The 16,918-nt window shown below is 58.7% G+C and overlaps 2 protein-coding genes across 2 annotated transcripts in view; one reads left to right on the plus strand and one right to left on the minus strand.

Annotated features, from left to right (window-relative positions):
* CSPG4 (chondroitin sulfate proteoglycan 4) overlaps nucleotides 1-10,992 on the minus strand; it is a 38,719-nt gene extending 27,727 nt beyond the window's left edge. Inside the window, exon 1 of the mRNA XM_032417197.1 lies at nucleotides 10,810-10,992. Within this exon, the coding sequence (XP_032273088.1) occupies nucleotides 10,810-10,897 (88 nt within the window). The 5' untranslated portion in view covers nucleotides 10,898-10,992. The remainder of the gene's footprint in view (nucleotides 1-10,809) is intronic.
* Nucleotides 1-13,464, plus strand: part of SNX33 (sorting nexin 33) — a 62,370-nt gene extending 48,906 nt beyond the window's left edge. The window contains exon 3 of the mRNA XM_032417200.1: nucleotides 12,934-13,464. Coding sequence (XP_032273091.1) covers nucleotides 12,934-12,985 — 52 coding nt within the window. The 3' untranslated portion in view covers nucleotides 12,986-13,464. The remainder of the gene's footprint in view (nucleotides 1-12,933) is intronic.
* Nucleotides 13,465-16,918: the final 3,454 nt, after the last annotated feature.

Raw genomic sequence — 16,918 nt, forward strand, 5'->3', positions numbered from 1 at the left:
CGGAAGCCATGACTGTTGATCTGGACACAGGCCTGGACAATTTGGCCCAGCTTGTGCTCAAGAGTTTGTGCGCCTTGCGGAAGCCACCGTTACTCTGCCTTAGTTCCTCCTCTGAAATACAGGGAAGAGAGGCGGGATAACCTCACAGATGGCAGGCCCCTGTCCAGGAGGCTGGGGGAAGCAGGGGCTTGGGCCAGCCCCCCCGCCCCCCAACCACATGCTGCTGTGCTCTCTTTGGCTTCGGTTTTCCCATCTGTGCAAAGGGGACCTGGCTGGGGAGACTAACGCAGACCTGGCTTGCCCAGCCCAGCTCCTCAGGAAGTGGCTGGTGGAGGGCTGTGGTCACCACAGGGGCTACCGTGGAGCCAGACTGGAGGCTCCTGAGGACGGGACGGAGGGCCCATATCCCCTGCGCAGGGCATCTGCCATCCAGGAGGCCCATACACGTGTGCTGATGTCGGAAACATGAGCACGTAAGGGAATACAGGGATCAAATGCATGTGGCCCTTGGCCCCTGTGAGGCGTTTTCTATCAGCCGACCATAGACAGGCCGAGAAGCAAGCTTCCAGCGTGAGTGGGATGCCTGCAGGAGCCATGGCCTGGCAGGGGGGACCAGGAAAACCCAGAGTCCTTGCTAGTAGCCTCCGTGCTACCCAGGTCCCCCAGAGATCCCTAGCCTGAGACCTCTCCCCATGGGCAGGCCCCTATTTCTCTTGGAATAGGTTCCTGCCTACCACTCCCCACCTTCCAGGCCTGCGGATGCCCCAGACGCCCAGCACCGCCGAGCTGTGCCCACCGCTGTGCTCTCTGCAGGCCACCTCTTCTCGCCTGGCCTCAGGCACCGGCTCTTTACCGTGGCACCCACATCTCTGTCTCCAGCACCAACGCTCCGGGGCTCTGGGCCCACCTGCCAATGCCTCCTGAGACATCTGCACCAGGAACACCCAGAGGGACCTCCAAACCCCAGCCCACCCATGTCAAGCCAGACTTAGTGTCATTTCTCGCCAAACCTGCTTGCCTTCCAGAGAAGGCCTCCCCATCCACTCATGGCTGGGTAGAAATCTGAAAGTCATTTTGGACATTCTCCCTCCTCCCTCCCCATGTTCCAGCCATCCTGCCCCTAAATTCTCTTTCAAATTCATCTCCCCCTCTTGCTCCTCTGTGCCATCCCACAAGGCAGATGGTCACCATCCCCTGCTTGGCTTAATGAATTTCCCGCCTTGTTTTGCTAATAGCAACCACTGTTAACCCAAACTGAAAGTCGCTCTGTCATCCTCCCTTGTCTGAAAGCCTTCGATGGCTCCCCATTGCCCCTCTATTCAGCCCCAACCCTAGTGTGGCACCGAAGGTGTTGGGTCACCCTGTCACAGCCCTGCCAGGCTTTCCTGTTCACCTCCCGTGAACACCCCACATGTCAGCCTCACTAGACCTTGGGCTGTTTTCCATCTGCACCTGATGGGTCCCCACTCCCAGCCTTTTGCTCAGGCCAGCTCTTCTTTCTTTCCTGCCTGCAGAATGCCCTCCTGCTCCTTCAGGAAGGAAGTCTTCCCCCACCCTTCTCCACAGCCCAAAGTTCCTTCTCTGCGTTTGGGGTGCCAAGACACTCAACCGTGGCTTGGGGAGTTGAGCTACTGTCACCTCTCTGTTAACACTGGTGTCTCAGGAACAAGACCGGCGCGGCTTGGTGAAGGGAGACCGGAGGCAGGGAGGGCGAGGGGGGCGGCTGCATTCTCTAGCTGACCCAGTGGGCAGGGGCCGCATCTGGAAGCTGGCCCCCGCTCTCCCCCACCTAGTCTCACCTCCAGGCTTCTCTTCAGTCCTTCTCTCCCTTCAGGACTCCAGTGCCCAGGCGGGTGGGGGGAGGGGGGAGCTGGGCCATGGCTGGGGTGGGGTGGGACACTGCCCCAGCCAGGGAATGCTTTTCTGGGTCTATGGTGACTGAGTCTGGTGCTTGTTTTTAAAGAAAATAGCATCAGAGCCCTTATTTATAGCTGGAGGCCATGGCCACAGACAGGAGATGGCTGGGGCTGAGGCTGTGCGGGCTCCCACTCAGGCAGGGGCTGGGGGTGGGGCCATTCCCAGGCCCCCTGCCCCTCTGTCTCAGCCTCCAAGGAAGTGCCTGTGGGATCTTGACATCCCCTACGACAGGATGACAGGATGTAGCTTGTGCTTCAGGGCAGGGGAAGGAGGGGACTTGGGTGAGGGGATGGAAAATTTCTCTCAGGATTGGTCCCTGGGGCCCGGAGCCCCTTCTGGGAATGGGCGGAGGTGAGGGTGTGTTGTGTCTGCTGGGATGGCCGGGGAAGGACCTGCGCGTGTGAAGTGCCGGATGGAGAGGCACCACAGGGACTGGGTGGAGGAAAAGGAACAGAGCAGGACCAGAGACACGGGGCCACCAGAGACAGAGACAGCCATGGGGAAGAGACGGAGGGATGGGGCAAGAGAGACTGGAGCTTGGTTGACCCTGTGAGGAGAGCGGATAGAGGAAGCCGGGAGAGACCTGAGGTGGAGGCCTCCGTGCCATAGAAAGTCTTCATGGAGCTCTGGGCAGAGGGGTCAGAGTCTAAGTTGGAGCCAGTGAGGAGGGGCAGGAATCAGGTATCTCTGTGGCCTGGCCCACTCCCATCATGGTAGGGCCCAGGGCCTGGAGACCCTGCGTCCCAGGGTGGGAGGCCCAGACCTCTTTGGAGGCAAAGAAATGCTGTGGGGTCAGCGCCGACACAGATGGGCTTTGTCACCAAGATCCCTGAAAAACTTCCCCGGGCAGATGAGGCGAGGGGGTGCCAGGGCCGCTGGGGACAGGTGTGGGCTCTGGCTTGCCGGGGGGGCGGGTGCCCCCGGCCTGGAGGTGTTGCAGGGGGAGGCTGTGGCCTGGGCTCACGCCTGCTGCCAGCCTCTAGCCAGGCCCCCCTTGGGTGAGCCGTTGGAGGCTGTGGCGTGGCTGGAGCCGGGGGCATGTGTCCTGAAGCCCTAGCCACAGCCTGTGACTCAGACAGTTAAAAAAAGGAGCAGCTTGGAGCGGTGACTCAACTGGCTCTGGAGGAGCTGGGTGGGTCCGGCTGGTACAAGATGGGGTGGTCTGGGTTTATTTTTGGTAGGGTGAGGCTAGAGCAAGGGGGTGGAGGGTGGGAACCGGGGGTGGAGTGGAGCCACTACTCTCATCCGGGGAGAGCCCCGGGGCTTCGTGCCCACTGGGAAAGTGGTGTCTAGGTGCCAGGGAGCTCAGGCAGGTTGGGCTGCCTCTTCGCCCCCATCCAGGCCCAGGCCGCTTTGCTGTTTGGCCCCAGACAGGCAGCTGGCTCTCTCTGGATAGAGGCAGAGCCCCCTGTCCTATTCTCAAGGGGCTTGAGCTCACAATTTTACAGCTGACCTCGGGGACTGAATATCCTACCCAGAGGCCCAGAGAGGGAGAGTCTGCCCGAGGCCACACAGCAGGGCCAGGTATCCCAAGGCTGTGGTTGCACAGCTGGCTCCAGTCCCTACAACATTTCACCTGCCTCAGGGCTGTCAACAGTTGGAGGGACAGGCTCTCATCTGAGTATCTGGCCCTGGAAGAGCTCAGCTGGGCCTCAGCTGGGCACCAGCTGCCGAGACACGGAGCCTCAGCCGGGGGCAGGCGCCTGGATGCGCTTAGCACACATCCGGGGAGATGGTTGAGCTCTGCCCAGTGGTCTGCTGAGGCGAGTTACTTCTATGGGGGTGAAGGCAGAAGATGGGGGCCCAGACTCTGCCCAGCCTCTCACCCAGAGAGCCCATCCAGCAGTCATGGCCCCTGCTGCTCGTCCCGCTCTGCAGCCCGTTCCCAAGACTCACTTGCCCTCGCCTCCCCCAGCTCTGATCTCTCACACACACGGACTCGGGCATCACCAACATCCCCGATGGGTCCAAGCAGCTCGGGACGGAGAGGGTGCTTCACTCCCTCCGTCTGGATTCTGCTCGTCGTGATGCAGGTCCTCCTGCTTAAGGAGTCACCACTCCTTAACAGCCTCATGGGAGCCCTGGAGGGCATTTCGCATCACAGGCCCTGCCTCCCACCCCCACCTCCAGAGGGGCCCCAGGTGTGGGCAGTGGGCAGGGCAAAGATGGGTGTCTAGGCTCCCCATCCTACAAAAGTTCCCGGTGCCTGTTCATTCTCTTCGTCCCCACCCATCTGCTCTCTGGACAGGGTCTGAGTTTCATTTGGTGATTCTTTCAACACATAGTGATTGTGTTGTACCCAGGACCAATGATCTCCGTCCAAGGGGCCATTAGGCTTTGGGGTGGGGCTGGGGAGGGCTGTCCTGCTTCTCCTCATGGTGGGAGAGGTGTGTGGACCTCAGCCCAGCGAGTCAGTCAGATGCAGGACCCCCTCCCCCTTTCTGAAGTGTCCTGGGCTGCAGCTGGCTGCTCGCTCCCTTAGGGACCCACCTCCCCTTTTCCGTGTCTCTGAGTCCCACGCAGACACGCTCACAGGACCCCCTCATCCACTCCCCCATCTTGGAACTTTCCTCAAAGTTCCCCTTATTGCTGGGTCTGCCCCCGGTCCAGAAAACAATGGGAACAACAGAAAGACAGCAAACTCAGGAGCAGGCACCTGCTGAGTGTTTACTCTGGCAAAGGGCTTTGATCCTTGACAGCACGGGAGGTAGGAATTATTTATCCCCATTTTAGAGAGAAGACTGAGGCTCAGAAAGGTCACACATCAAGGGGTAGGGCTGGAATGAAATCCTGGGCTCTCTAACGCCATGTTCCTTACCACGGCGTGCCTGACCTCCCGCCTCCCCCAGCCCTGCAGAAGTTCCCGGAGCTGAGGACTCAGAAGAGGGAGAGGTGGGGCCTGAGTCAGGACTGAGGAGCGGGAGGGGGCTCGCTCTTAGCTGCTCCAAGGCACCCAAAAAGGGTGATTTGTTCCTTCCCTGACCATGGTGGGAAGTGTGTGTGTGTGTTTCTGGGCCTGAGGCCTGCCTGGCTAGCCTCCAGCTGCAGGAGAGGGGGGATGGCCCCAGCTGCTGTGCGCAGGGAAGAGGCAGGGAGGGGCTGGAGTCGTGGGAACCAGCATCCTGGGCCCACTGATATTTATAGCTGGCCCCTCCTGAAATGTGGGTGGGGGAGGGCTGCTCTTAGGTGGGAAAGGAAATTGGTCTCCTCTCTCCAGCCCCCTCCATCTCCCCAGAGAGGAGGCTGGTCCCAGCCAGAGGCCCTGCTTCGCCTGTGGAGCTGGGGGCTGTGAATCCTGACTCGGGGGTTTCTCCCAGGACTGCCGGCTGAGGGGCTGGACACTCCTTGCTAGGCCCTGAGCCAGGCTGCTGAGCAACACTGTATGTGTGTGTACACGTGTGCACGCATGCGTGTACACGTACCTCCTGGGCATCATACAGATGGAGGTCGTGGAGCAGGGGGCAAAAAGGCCTGTAGCCCCACAGAGAAGGAGGGCAGGCCCCAGGAAGGGGGAAGACAGGCTGTGGGCCTCAGCAATCAAGGGTTGGGAAAGACCCACAGGGGTGGTGGTGGTGGAGCTGGAGCTGGGCCTTGAACAATGAGAAGACCAGTTGCAGGGAACAGCTTGAAGAAAGGTGGAAGGGCCCCAGGGATCATGGATTATCATCTGATGGCTGGGCTCATCAGCCACCCATTGGGACACAGGATCACCTTGAATGTAGAGGCTGATAGATCAGAGGGGGAGAGAGGGCCCAGCATAGTCACGGTGTCTTTGGGCCTGCAGGCAGGTGGCCCCCGTGCGGCTCCTGCCTACCTGGATGCTCGGGAATGTCCCGTTTGGTTCCAAGAGTGGCAGGAATGGGATGCTGGGGCAGGAGGGGCTAGGTCCCCAGGCTTGGCTGGGAGGAAGCTGGGATTGTGTGCTGTTCCCTGCCTTCAGGCCCCCGGACCTTGCTCCACCTGGGAAAGGATACCTTCCAGGGGCTCTTGGTATCAGTCTTGATTTGGATTCTTTGAAAGCCAAGAAGTTCTTCCTTGTATCTGACCTGAGTCTTCGCTGCTCTATGTTTCAACTCAAAGCAATTGCTTGGTTTTCACGTCTTTTTTCTTTTTTTTCAAGTCGCAAAACATGTTACCCAAACCACATCTTACACAAAACCCAAATCTATAAGCCTGCTCGTGGAGCTGCTATGTGTGGCTGAGGGTGGGGCTGGCCTCCCACACTGCCAGGCTCAGCCCCCTTTGGATATAAAGCCCTGGGGCATCCCGGGCACAGTCTGAAAAACACTGGTTGACTCAGGGATCAATATGCCCCTCTGTGGGCTCAGCCCTGTGTGGAGCAAGACGGTGGAGACCCCCGAGGAAAGCAGATGGGAGGTCTGCCTGCAGGGAGCTGCTGGTCCTGTGGGCAAGGCCACCACCCGAGGCAGGATACAAGGACAAAGAGCAGGGAGGCTTTGCCCCCACCTGCTAAGGACTTGGTCTGTGATGCTGAGAAAGTAGCTACCCCTCTCTGGGCCCCAGTTTCCCTACGAACCATGGGGAGACGGGTCTGGGGTGCGGAGCCTCTGCAGTAAGGTCTGGGACGGGAGGCAGCCTCACTGACCCAGCGCGTGGCTAAAGCCATGAGAGAGACACACACTGACGTGGGTAGGCGCGAGCAGGGGCGGAGGCCTGGCTAAGGGGCCTCAGAGCCGGCACAGCTGGCTTGTCTGCAGGCTGGGAGCGGCTGGGGGCCGGCAGGAGCGGAGCGGGAGGAAGGAAAGGTCAACAGGATAGGCACTGTCCGTAGCTCGGGGAGCCGTGCCACCAGGCCACCTCAATGGCAGCCTTCAGTGCCACTGCCCTGCATCTAGGACGAACGTGGCTTCATTTGTTACCCCAGCCGTCGAAGGGGGTGGGGGACTTTCCTGAAGAGGATTTGCTTCTGCTGTGACAAAGGAGGGAGGGTCGGAGAGGTGGGGTATGGGGACACAGGAGCAGAGTTCTGGGGTCCTCGGGGAGCTGTCTTGCCCCTGAAGACCTGTCTCTCTCCCCTGCTGCGGGGCCTGGGCCCACCTAGCCCCATCTGGGCTGTTGTTGAGGGGAGTGACAACACTGTGGCCTGTGTGCCCGGAGAGGGACCCGAGCCCAGTCCCTGCATTTCTCTGAGCCTCAGTTTCCTCATCTCTAAAATGGGAACGTTCCCTGACTTGCAGGGCTGCTGTGAGGCTGTGCAGGACACGGGTAGCCCACCGCCCCCACCGTGGGATGTCTCTGGAGGTGAGGGCCCAATTAGAAGACAGCTCCACCCTCTCCCCTGTTTGGAATGATGCGCCCCTCTGAGAAGCGAGAGATAGGCGCCTCTACCCCAGAAAGAATCCAACGAAACTGTTCAAACTCTGTTTGTTCCAAAATCACTCATTTACATTCAGTAATAATGATAACGTGGCACTTTTGAAACCCACCCGAAGCTTGCACCTGGAGAGAGTCTTAACTCTAGAAAGCTCTACAGAACTGGGCACATGCCGGGGCAGGGGGCATGTTGGGGGCCAGCAGGGAGCTGGGTGGGGTCCGGAGTTGGGGGAGAGGTTATGAAGGAGCAGAGGGACCAGGAGGGGAGCAGGCTCAAGTCTGAAGGCCCCTTGTTTGATTGCTCCTGGTACTGAACAGGAGCCGCAGAACAGCCGGGTAGCCCCTGCCCCCATCCTGCCCTCACCTCCTTATCCTGGGCCCCACCCAGCCCAGGTCTGTGAGCGCGGCCGGCTGTGGACAGAGCTGTTCATACTCGTGTGCACACCCACATCTGTGTGCGCCAGTGAGTGTGTACGTCAGGGCTATTTCCAACTCCCCCTCCCCTGCCTGCCCCCTCCTGGGCAGCACGCCCAGTTCCCAGAAGCAGCCTATACACTTCCTCTGAGAGCTCCATGCACAGCCCGCTCCCCTCCTGCCATCACCGCCCGCTGCCTGGCCCACCTGGCAGCCCCCTCCACAGCCCCCAGGCGGACAGCACTGAAAGACCCTCCTTGTCCTGCCCCGGAGGGCAGGCGGACCTCGGGTGGGGGCGGGCTCAGTTATACTTGGTTTTTGAACAACTTTTCCAGAGCCTGGGTGGGCTGGGCCAAGGTGCTGGCCTCTGCCCTGCCCCAGAGGCCCCGGGGCAGTGCGCACGGGCGCAAACACACACGTCTCCAGCACCATTGTTCCCCAGAGGATCCCTAGAGGCAGAAGAATCTACTCCGACTCAACTCCTTGCACTTGATGGCTCCATGGTCCTGTTCTCTAAAACACCCCGTCAGGTCAGAGTCCTCACCTGGGTAATGCAGGAGCCCTCCCTTCGGGGTACTCCTGCCCCACCCTCAGTCCTACTTCAACCACCCACCCTTAGCAGGTGCCAGGCCAGGTAAGAGGTATGGGAGCCACTGGTCCCGCAGGCTCTGTGCTCACTCTGACCTCTCAGTTTTACTCATGCTGTTCCCCTGACTGGAATGCCAAGTCCACATCAGCTCAAACCCAGTCTCCCCCGCTGCCGAACGCCTCCCACAGGGCTCAGAAGGAGCTAGACCCCGCACTGGCAGAGTGGCCCTAGCCTAAGCTCCCACACAGGCGGGGCGCTCCCTCAAAGCAGGGCTGGGGGCTCTTCCTGCGCTGCTGCACTTCTCTGTGGGACCTAGAGCACTTTGCTTCCTCCTTGGGGTCTCAGTTTCCCAGTCTGTACGACTACAAGCTTGGCCCAGATGGTCTCCAAGGGTGCTTGACTCCCAGGCCTCATGACCTAGATGTCCCGGAATGTTGATGAATGCAGGGAAAGTGTCCCAGGGCGCCTCACTCTGGTACCTGAGACCTCGAGGGCCTTTGGGGCTCAGGGTGTCCAGGAGGGATGGGAATGATGCCTTCCTCAGGTATGGGCTGACCCTCTGCAGAGACCAGGAGAGGGTGCTGAGCCAGGTTTGGTGACAGAGATGGATTGTTGAAGGGGAACTCTGCCTGGGAGGGGGAGAAGATTCTAGCTCTCCATCCCCCTCCCATTTCCAAATTCTTCCTACAGGCAGAGATTGGCTTAACATTATAAAACCCCACCGCTGCCATGCTACGCTCCTGCCTTAAAATCATCGTTGGCTCCCCATTGCCAACAGGGCATAGGCTGTGGGCTGTATTCTGCCATTTAAGGATTCTGTGCCCCAGCCCAATGGCTCTTCCTGGCTGGTGCTCAAAATATGCCTTCTAACCAGGCTGCTGGTCTTCCTGTCTCAAAATGCTTTTCTCACATCCACCTCAGTGCCTTTGCTCAGGCTGAGCTCCTGCCTAGAGTACTGACCCCCTTCCCATCCTCCACAGCTTGGCTCCAGGATCACCTCTGGCCTGCCCCAGCTTGCCTGGCAATTTCTCTTCACCATATTCTTCATCTGGATCTTTGCAGACATGATAGGAATTGCTGTTTGAGTTTTAATTTACTTTTCTGCCTCCTGAATGAGTTCAAGTTCAGCCCATCCATTTCTGTGTACTCCTTATTGCCCAGCACAATGCTTGCACATTGTTGATGCTGAGAAGGTATTTGAGAATGGCTCTCAGTTGAAGCCCAAGGAGATGGGGGTGCTAGACTCTCTTGGCTGGAGGCTTCAGGCTGGATAAGCCGCCCACTCCAGTCACCCCAGATGGCCCTTTCACACCTCTCCAGAGGCCCAGCCCATCACCCGGGCCCTGAGACTTTGAAGGAGGGGGTCCCTGGGATTAGGAGCAGAGAGCCTGGGGATCCAGCTCTGACTCACCCCAGTGGGGGGTCCTCCCCTGACTCATTTCCCTCTGGGTGCCTCGTGATGCTGTCCATTAGAGCTGGCTTCCCCATCTGATGGGGAGGAGGGTGTGGCCTGGGCCCCTGGAAGGGAGAATCAGCCTCTTCCACTGCTCAGAGCTGCTCTTGGGAATGGTCCCGAAAGATGTAGGCTGAAGCACTGATTCATACATGGGTAGTAATGACTGATGGGCCCTGAGGCCATGGTTCTTATGGCATAACTAGACCATGCCTTGACTCAAGGAAGAATGCCGTCATGGCGGGATTTCTGGCATGTAACAGAGAGGAGATGCATCCTAGTGCCCCTCAGAAGGTGAACTGTCACAGTCTCTGCTGGGGTCAAGCACCAAAGCCCGGGACAGGGAAATGTGGCGGGGTTGCCCAGGGTTGTCTGGGGGACAGGCCCCTGTGGGGGTGTGGGATATCTGAAGGGAGGCTGAGGAGTGGGTGGTCCCATCTGTCACTAACCAGGCCTTCTGAGTTAGGAGAGGGGGGTGAGGAGATAGGAGCTAGAGAGGAAGGCAGGAGGCAGGTGGTGGTGAAGAGGCCGTACAAGTTTACCTGGGGGCAAGGAAGGGGGCCGGAGCCGTTGGAGGAGGCCAGAGGAGGCTGCAGGCTGTGGAGGCTGAGGCACATGTGGGGCCCCATACAGGGTGGGGCAGGGCGGCCCCCTCCCCATTTCTCGCCTTGCAGCGCAAGCCCCGTTCCTGGCCTGGGCCGCGGAGGCCGGGGTACTGGCTTCTGGCTGTCACGGAGTGTCCTTTGGGACCAGTGCAGTCACCAAAAGCCTGCTGGGCTCAGGGGGCCCAGACAGCATTGGGTGGCCCCACTGGTTTAGCGGACAGTCCTGCACAAAGCCACACCCTAGACAGTCCGACTGGGGCCAACCTCAAATAGCCAGAGCCCACAGAAGCCCCAAGCTGGAGAGCTCTCACTGGGGATCCTGCTTCGACCCCAGAGTGGAACTCCCAGAGAGCCCAGCCTGGAGCAGAAGTGCAGCCCCCTTGTCTCCCAGTCTGGGGGTGACTTCTGGGCCCTCCTGTCCCATTTTTCTACCCCAGGAGCCCCCCCCCCCCCCCCACAGCTCCAGCCAGGCCGGTGGTCTCAGGCACCTTACTCACCTGCGGATGAGAGTCTGGCCAACATAGCCAAGGTCAAAGCCAGGGCCAGGGCAGGGGCCGGAGGCACAGGCTGCTGGCCCGAGCGCATCACGGCGGGGCTGTGCTGCGGGATTTTCGAGGAGCCAAGCAGAGTCCGGAGCCTGGACACCAGAGGAAAGGCGGGAGCTGAGAGAAGCCTGGAAGGCTGGCTCAACTGCCTCTGGCTGGGGCTCTGGAGCCGCCTTACTTAGCTCTGGGGGCGGGGCAGGCGCCAGCCCTCTCCGGTTTCAGGACAGGGCTCCCCCGTTGGCCCCCCTCACCCCCAACTTCCTTAAAGGGCCCGTGCTGGGCTGCTCCTCCCCGTGCAGGGCTGAGGAGACCCTTACAGCTCTGTTAGATCCAGGCCCCGCCCTGCAGATTTGGGACAAAGTCCCAGAGGAGCCTAGACCCCCAGAGCTTTGACCCAAGGGCTCCAGGAGACCTCCTCTGGGAGGAGACCTGAGCTGGGCTAGCCCCCTCACTTCTCTTTCTCCTGCCCTTGCAAGGATTGGTGTGTGGGGTGTGTGTGTGTGTGTGTGTGTGTGTGTGTGCGCGCGCGCGCGCGCCTGCGTGTGTGTAAGCTCCAGGCCTAGGAGGACAGACGCCTACCCCCACCCAGACAGCTTTTGGGCTGCTTTCCTCTCAGGTCTCCTCGGGACTCCATTTGGACAGAGAGGCACCGGCCTGAGGTTCTGCTCTGTGTCCCCTGGCATTGTGACCTTGGCCTTCTCTGCCCTGCATAGCCTCCGTTTTCCAGTCTATAAAGGAGAGATGTTCTAGACGCTCCCACAAGGCAGTATCATTTGCCTCAAAATAACCCTACAAGGTGGGTGAGAACCACTCCCTCCCTACCTCCCCACCCCATTTTATGGAGGAGAAAACTGGCTCAGAACTGGAAGTGGTTCTTACAAGGCCCCAGGTGGAGTGTAGGTCCCTGGCCCTTTGGGACAAGGACCCCAGGCCTCCTAACTCCTGAATCTGGGTGTTTCAACTTCCTGGGGCTGCCTGCGGGAAATCTGGCCCTGCATTAACTCCTACCTAACAGCTTCAGGCTGCGGTCCTGCTCCTCTTGACTCCCTCCGAGGCAACATCAGCCTCGCCCCAAACAGGAGGAGAAAGGGCGATAACTACTGCAGAACTTCCAGCCCGTAGAGGCTCTGCCTGCTCTGTGCCGAGCCCCAGCATCGGCACTGCCTGGCCTCGGCTTCTCCACCCAGCAAATGGGTAGAAGATCACCCCACAGGGCTTTTCCCCTCCCTTCTTTCCTCAGAATCCCTCTTTCAGGGACGCCTGGGTGGCTCAGTCATTAAGCATCTGCCTTTGTCTCAGGTCATGATCCCAGGGTCCTGGGATGGAGCCCTGCATCGGGCTCCCTGCTCAGTGGGGAGTCTGCTTCTCCCTCTCCCTCTGCTCCCCCTCCCCCAGCTCATGCTCTCTCTCTCAAATAAATAAAATCTTAAAAAAAGAAAAAAAGAATCCCTCTTTCACACCTGCCTGCTTCGGCCCACCCCCAACCCACCCCTGGGAAGCACTCTCTTCCCAGACCCTCCTCACCTTAAAATTTTTTTTATAATTAATTACAGTGTAATATTAATTTCAGGTGTACAATCTAGTGAGGCAACACTTCGATACACAGCTGGTGCTCATCACAGCACACACGTTCCTTAATCCCCATCACATGTTTAACTCATTCCCCACCCACCTCCTCGCTGGTGACCTTCAGTTTGTTCTCTATAGTTAAGAGTCTGTTTCTTGGTTTGCCTTTCTCTCTTTCCCTTTGCTCAATTGTTTCTTAAATGTGTTTCTGTTCCTTAAATTCCACATATGAGTGAAATCGTATGGTATTTGTCTTTCTCAGACTGATTTCATTTAGCATAATACCCTCTAGCTCCATCCATGTTGCTGCAAATGGCAAGATTTTGTTCCTTTTGATGGCTGAGTGTTATTCCACTGTATGTATATACCACATCTTCATCCACTCATCAGTAGTCGGGCATCCAGGCTGCCTCCGTATCTTGCAGCTACAGTGCAGCAGTAAACACTGTGTTCTGCTGGTGGTGCATGTATCCTTTTGAATTCATGTTTCTGTTTTCTTCTTTCTGGCAGTGGAAAGACTGGATCTCAGAGGTTCTGTGGTTCTGCACAGCTGAATACCTAGAAGTGGAAATACTGGATCATATGGTACTTCTATTTGGAGTTTTTTGAGGAGACCACACTGTTTTCCAGAGCATTCAGGCCCTCTCCTTGACTAGCGACTATCCCACCATGTGTACAACACTTCATAGTTTGCCACAAAATTGAGCCCCATTTTGCAGATGAAGAAACTGAGGCTGAGAAAGATCGAGGGCCTTGAGCAAGTCTACACAGCTGCAAAGAGGTGGAACGAGGTCTTTGACGGCAAACCTGGTGCTCTTACCACACAGCACAATGTGCTGGCTCCGTGTCTGTGTGCTGGTTGTGAGTGCTGATCTTGAACCCGGCCCTGAGTTCGAATCCTAGCTCTCCTACTTGGCTGTCCAACTTTGAACAAGTTGCTTCACCTCTCCTGTGGCTCAGTTTTCTCATTTGTAGAACTGGGTTAGTGACAATTAAATGCATTCATGCACCTCCCGTGCCTAGCCCGGGGGCTAGCATGCAGCAGGCGCTCCACAAACACTTGTCTCTTCCTTCTCTGTAGCCCTCACATGCTCCTGCCCTTCACAGTTTGTACACAGCTCCACACTCATCACCTCCCCTGATGAAAAGTCAGCCCCTTGAGGGCTGAACTTTCCCTACCAGAGGCAGCTGCATACAGTAGGTGCTCAATAAGTGTGCACTGACGTTGACTAAGAAGCCAGTGCTGCTGTTATGTGGGGACTTTGGCAAACGGAAGAACTCTCATCGGTTCACCCTAGGAGGCCTGGGGCGGGGCTGTGGTCAGCTGGTCTCCAGTGGCAATAAAGCCATTGATTCCACAACTTGTCCCTGTCCCCACCCCCCAGTCAGCAAGGCACCTGGTCCTTGTTAGGGGTTAATTACTGGCCAAGTGTGGGCCTAGGGTTGGGGGCGCTGCTGGGAACACTGTGTTTGGAGGAAAAGAGCTTTCTTTTTAGGAATGAAAACAGAAGAGGTGCCTTCTGCTTCTTGAAGAATCAAAAACTTGGGTGAAGATTTCTACCCACCCCATCGCCCTCCCCTCCCTTCTCCTCCTTCCCTCTTCTCATCTTCTCTCTCTCCCCAATCCCTGCCGCCCCCCCACCCCACCCCATGCAGATTTACCCACCACTACCAGGAGCCATTTGTCTGTGGAGCCTCCGGACGGAGTTCCCGCCCGCAGCCCGCAGCCCGCAGCCCGCAGCCGAGGTTCAAGTCAGGACCAGCTCGCAGCGCCCCTCTGCCTGCTGCCACCCAGGGAGAGAGACAGGGGCCCGGGCAAATAGTGGCAACCAGCGCAGCAGTCGTAACCTGCGCTTGCTTCTCTGCTGGGGCTTCGCAGTTACAGAACCCGCACCTGGTCTCTTGACAACGCTGGGAATTGTGCGTGATGGGGGCTAGCCTTCCCTTTGCACTGATGAGAACACTGAGGCCCCAGTGGACACGGGCACTGGGGCTCCGGCATACGCAGGTTGGCCTTTGTCCAGCCGGTACCCAGGGCCGGAACCCGGGTCGCGCTGAGTGACGTCATGCCAGCAGACTGGCAGAAAGTTGAGGCCCCATGTGGCCTTGGAGCTGCTCCCTGACCACCTCCTACTGTCTCAAGAGCAAAGGTTGTTGGACCTGGCAGTGTCTCCTCCCCGGCCTCCTCAGCATGCCCGCCTGGGTCCCCGAAGGCCGGGTCCCGAGCAGAGCGGACCAGGGCCTCCCTGGCATCCTCCCTGGCTCAGGCCTTCTCCCTCTGCCTTCCAACCTTTGCCATGAAGTCCTCTGGCTTGGGCTGGCCAGCTGCCCTTGGTGGCCATCCCTGACTGCCCCTGCCTCCGGGGCCATATCTCACCCTCCTCCAGGAAGCCCTCCCAGTCCTTCCTGCTTTTCCACGGACTCCCTGGAATAATGATCCCTGAATACTCCTAGTGCCTCCCAGGGCAAGCCTAGCCAGGTCAGGAGGTGGGCCACAATGTCTCCCCTGCCCCTCGACTACCTCCTTCTCAGCAAGGCATGGGGATAGCACTCGGAGCAGGGTTGAGGGAAACTCAGAATACACTTGAAGGATGAAGAAGGATTCAGAGTGTTCTGAAGCTTCAGGGACCTGTGGTATGTGCTGCCTCAGTTTCTCTAAGTGATCGGCCTCTGTGAGAACAAGACAACAGCAAACCCAGCATCACCCGCTTGCCTGCCCCCAGAGTTCAGCTACGATGCTGGCCAGGCACGCCTGGTCCCTCTTACCCTCCACGCTTCCTGGACTCAGTGCCGGCTCTGGCAGCAGCTACGGCTTGGTCCTGCCCCTGGCCAACGCCGGGCCCTCTGGGTGCCTCTGTGTTTTGCACTCTGACCACATGGGCTCCACCCAGGGAACCCGTGGCCAAAGCCAGCTTGCTGGTAAATGGTGGGTGCTTCTGCCCAAGATGGGGTGCTGTCTGCATTGGGGTGTACTCTAGCTGCCCAGGTTCTGCCCTTAGGGAATTGGCCTTCTGCTGTGAGGGACACAGAACCCAGGCCGCTACTGTGCAAGGGTCACAGGTTTTTGGCCCCAGTTCCATGGCCCTGTAGTCTCATGGCCAGGGGCTCCCAGGCCTGGGCTTCCAACCAGCAGCCTCTGCTAGGAGTGGTCTTGCTTCTGTTCCTGGCTGGAGGTGTCTGTGGGGCTCCTGTAAGTGCAGGCAGCCAGGCCTAGGAGGGGCGGAGGCAGCCATTCCCAACAATTACACAATTCGGGAGCCGAAAAGTTGTGTTTGCTGTCCCCAGGAGCCAGCCCTGGATGGGAGGCTAGTGGTGGGGCTTGGCGCTGATTGGGAGTGGGAGCAGGCTCTGTGCCACGCCCAAGCTGGATCGGGGAGACAGGGCTGAGGGGTGGTGTAGGACCCCCTCAGTCTCTGGTCCCCGGGACAGGCCACACCATGTCCACAAAAGCCTGTGGCTTCAGTGGCTATGGGCAGCTGGCCGCAGCTGACGCCCCTGGGGTTGTGCTGTTTCTAAATACTGGTTCATGCTATTAACCCTCCTGTGCCCTGCAGTAGACCTGGCTGCCTGCAGAGAGCGCGTCTGGGAGGGGGATGAAGAGTTCCTGTTCGGATGGAAAATTTGTGAACATACGTGCTCAGAGTCTGGCCTTTGGGGGCTAGGGCAGGGCTCCTGAAAGAGGGAGGAGAAGTACCTGCTCAGGATGGAAACGAGGCTTGTGACGGGCGTTAGGAGATGTGGGTCTGAGCTGGCAGCTGGGCAGGGCGGTGGAAAGACTGTCGGGTTAGGAGCCAGAGCTCCGGTTCTGCCAAGCCTCTCCTGTGTGGCCTCAGGCGAGTCCCTTCAGGTCTCTGCACCTCTTCTCTCACCTGTAAATTGTAGAACCACCATGGTGTCTGATGAGGTTTTCCGACAGAGGGGCTGGAGGGGCAGTGCCTGGTGGTTATGATGATGACAATTGTTGATGCCAGGGTCCTGCCCTCTGCATGACTCCCAGGAGTCCCTTGAAGGAAAGGCAAGACTGACACCCAAGAGACATCCGGAGGGAGCTTGCAGGGTGTCTTCAGCTTGTGTGGGGCTCAGTGCGTGCGCCACCTTACACGAGAACAGACAGCTTGGAGTTCAGCCTCTTCGGGCCCCATTGGCTTGTTGTCCTGCTGTAGTGAAAAACCCGCGGTAGCCAGCCTCCAAGATGGCCCTCCACGGTCCCCACCTTCTGGCATTCAACCCCCCTTTAGCCACCTCCCACACGGAACAGGGCTGGGCTGTGAGGCCACTAAGAACTGCGGCGGTGACTGAGGGGACCTCCAAGGCGAGGTCATAAAAGATATGGCAGCTTCCGGGGCGCCTGGGTGGCTCAGTCGGTTCAGCGTCTGCCTTCGGCTCAGGTCATGATCCCAGGGTCCTGGAATCGAGCCCCACATCGGGCTCCCTGCTCCGCGGGAGCCTGCTTCTCCCTCTCCCACTCCCCCTGCTTGTGTTCCCTCTCCTGCTG

This window comes from Phoca vitulina, unplaced genomic scaffold (assembly GCF_004348235.1).
Source record: "Phoca vitulina isolate PV1807 unplaced genomic scaffold, GSC_HSeal_1.0 scaffold20, whole genome shotgun sequence".
In the NCBI taxonomy this organism is placed as follows: Eukaryota; Metazoa; Chordata; class Mammalia; order Carnivora; family Phocidae; genus Phoca; species Phoca vitulina.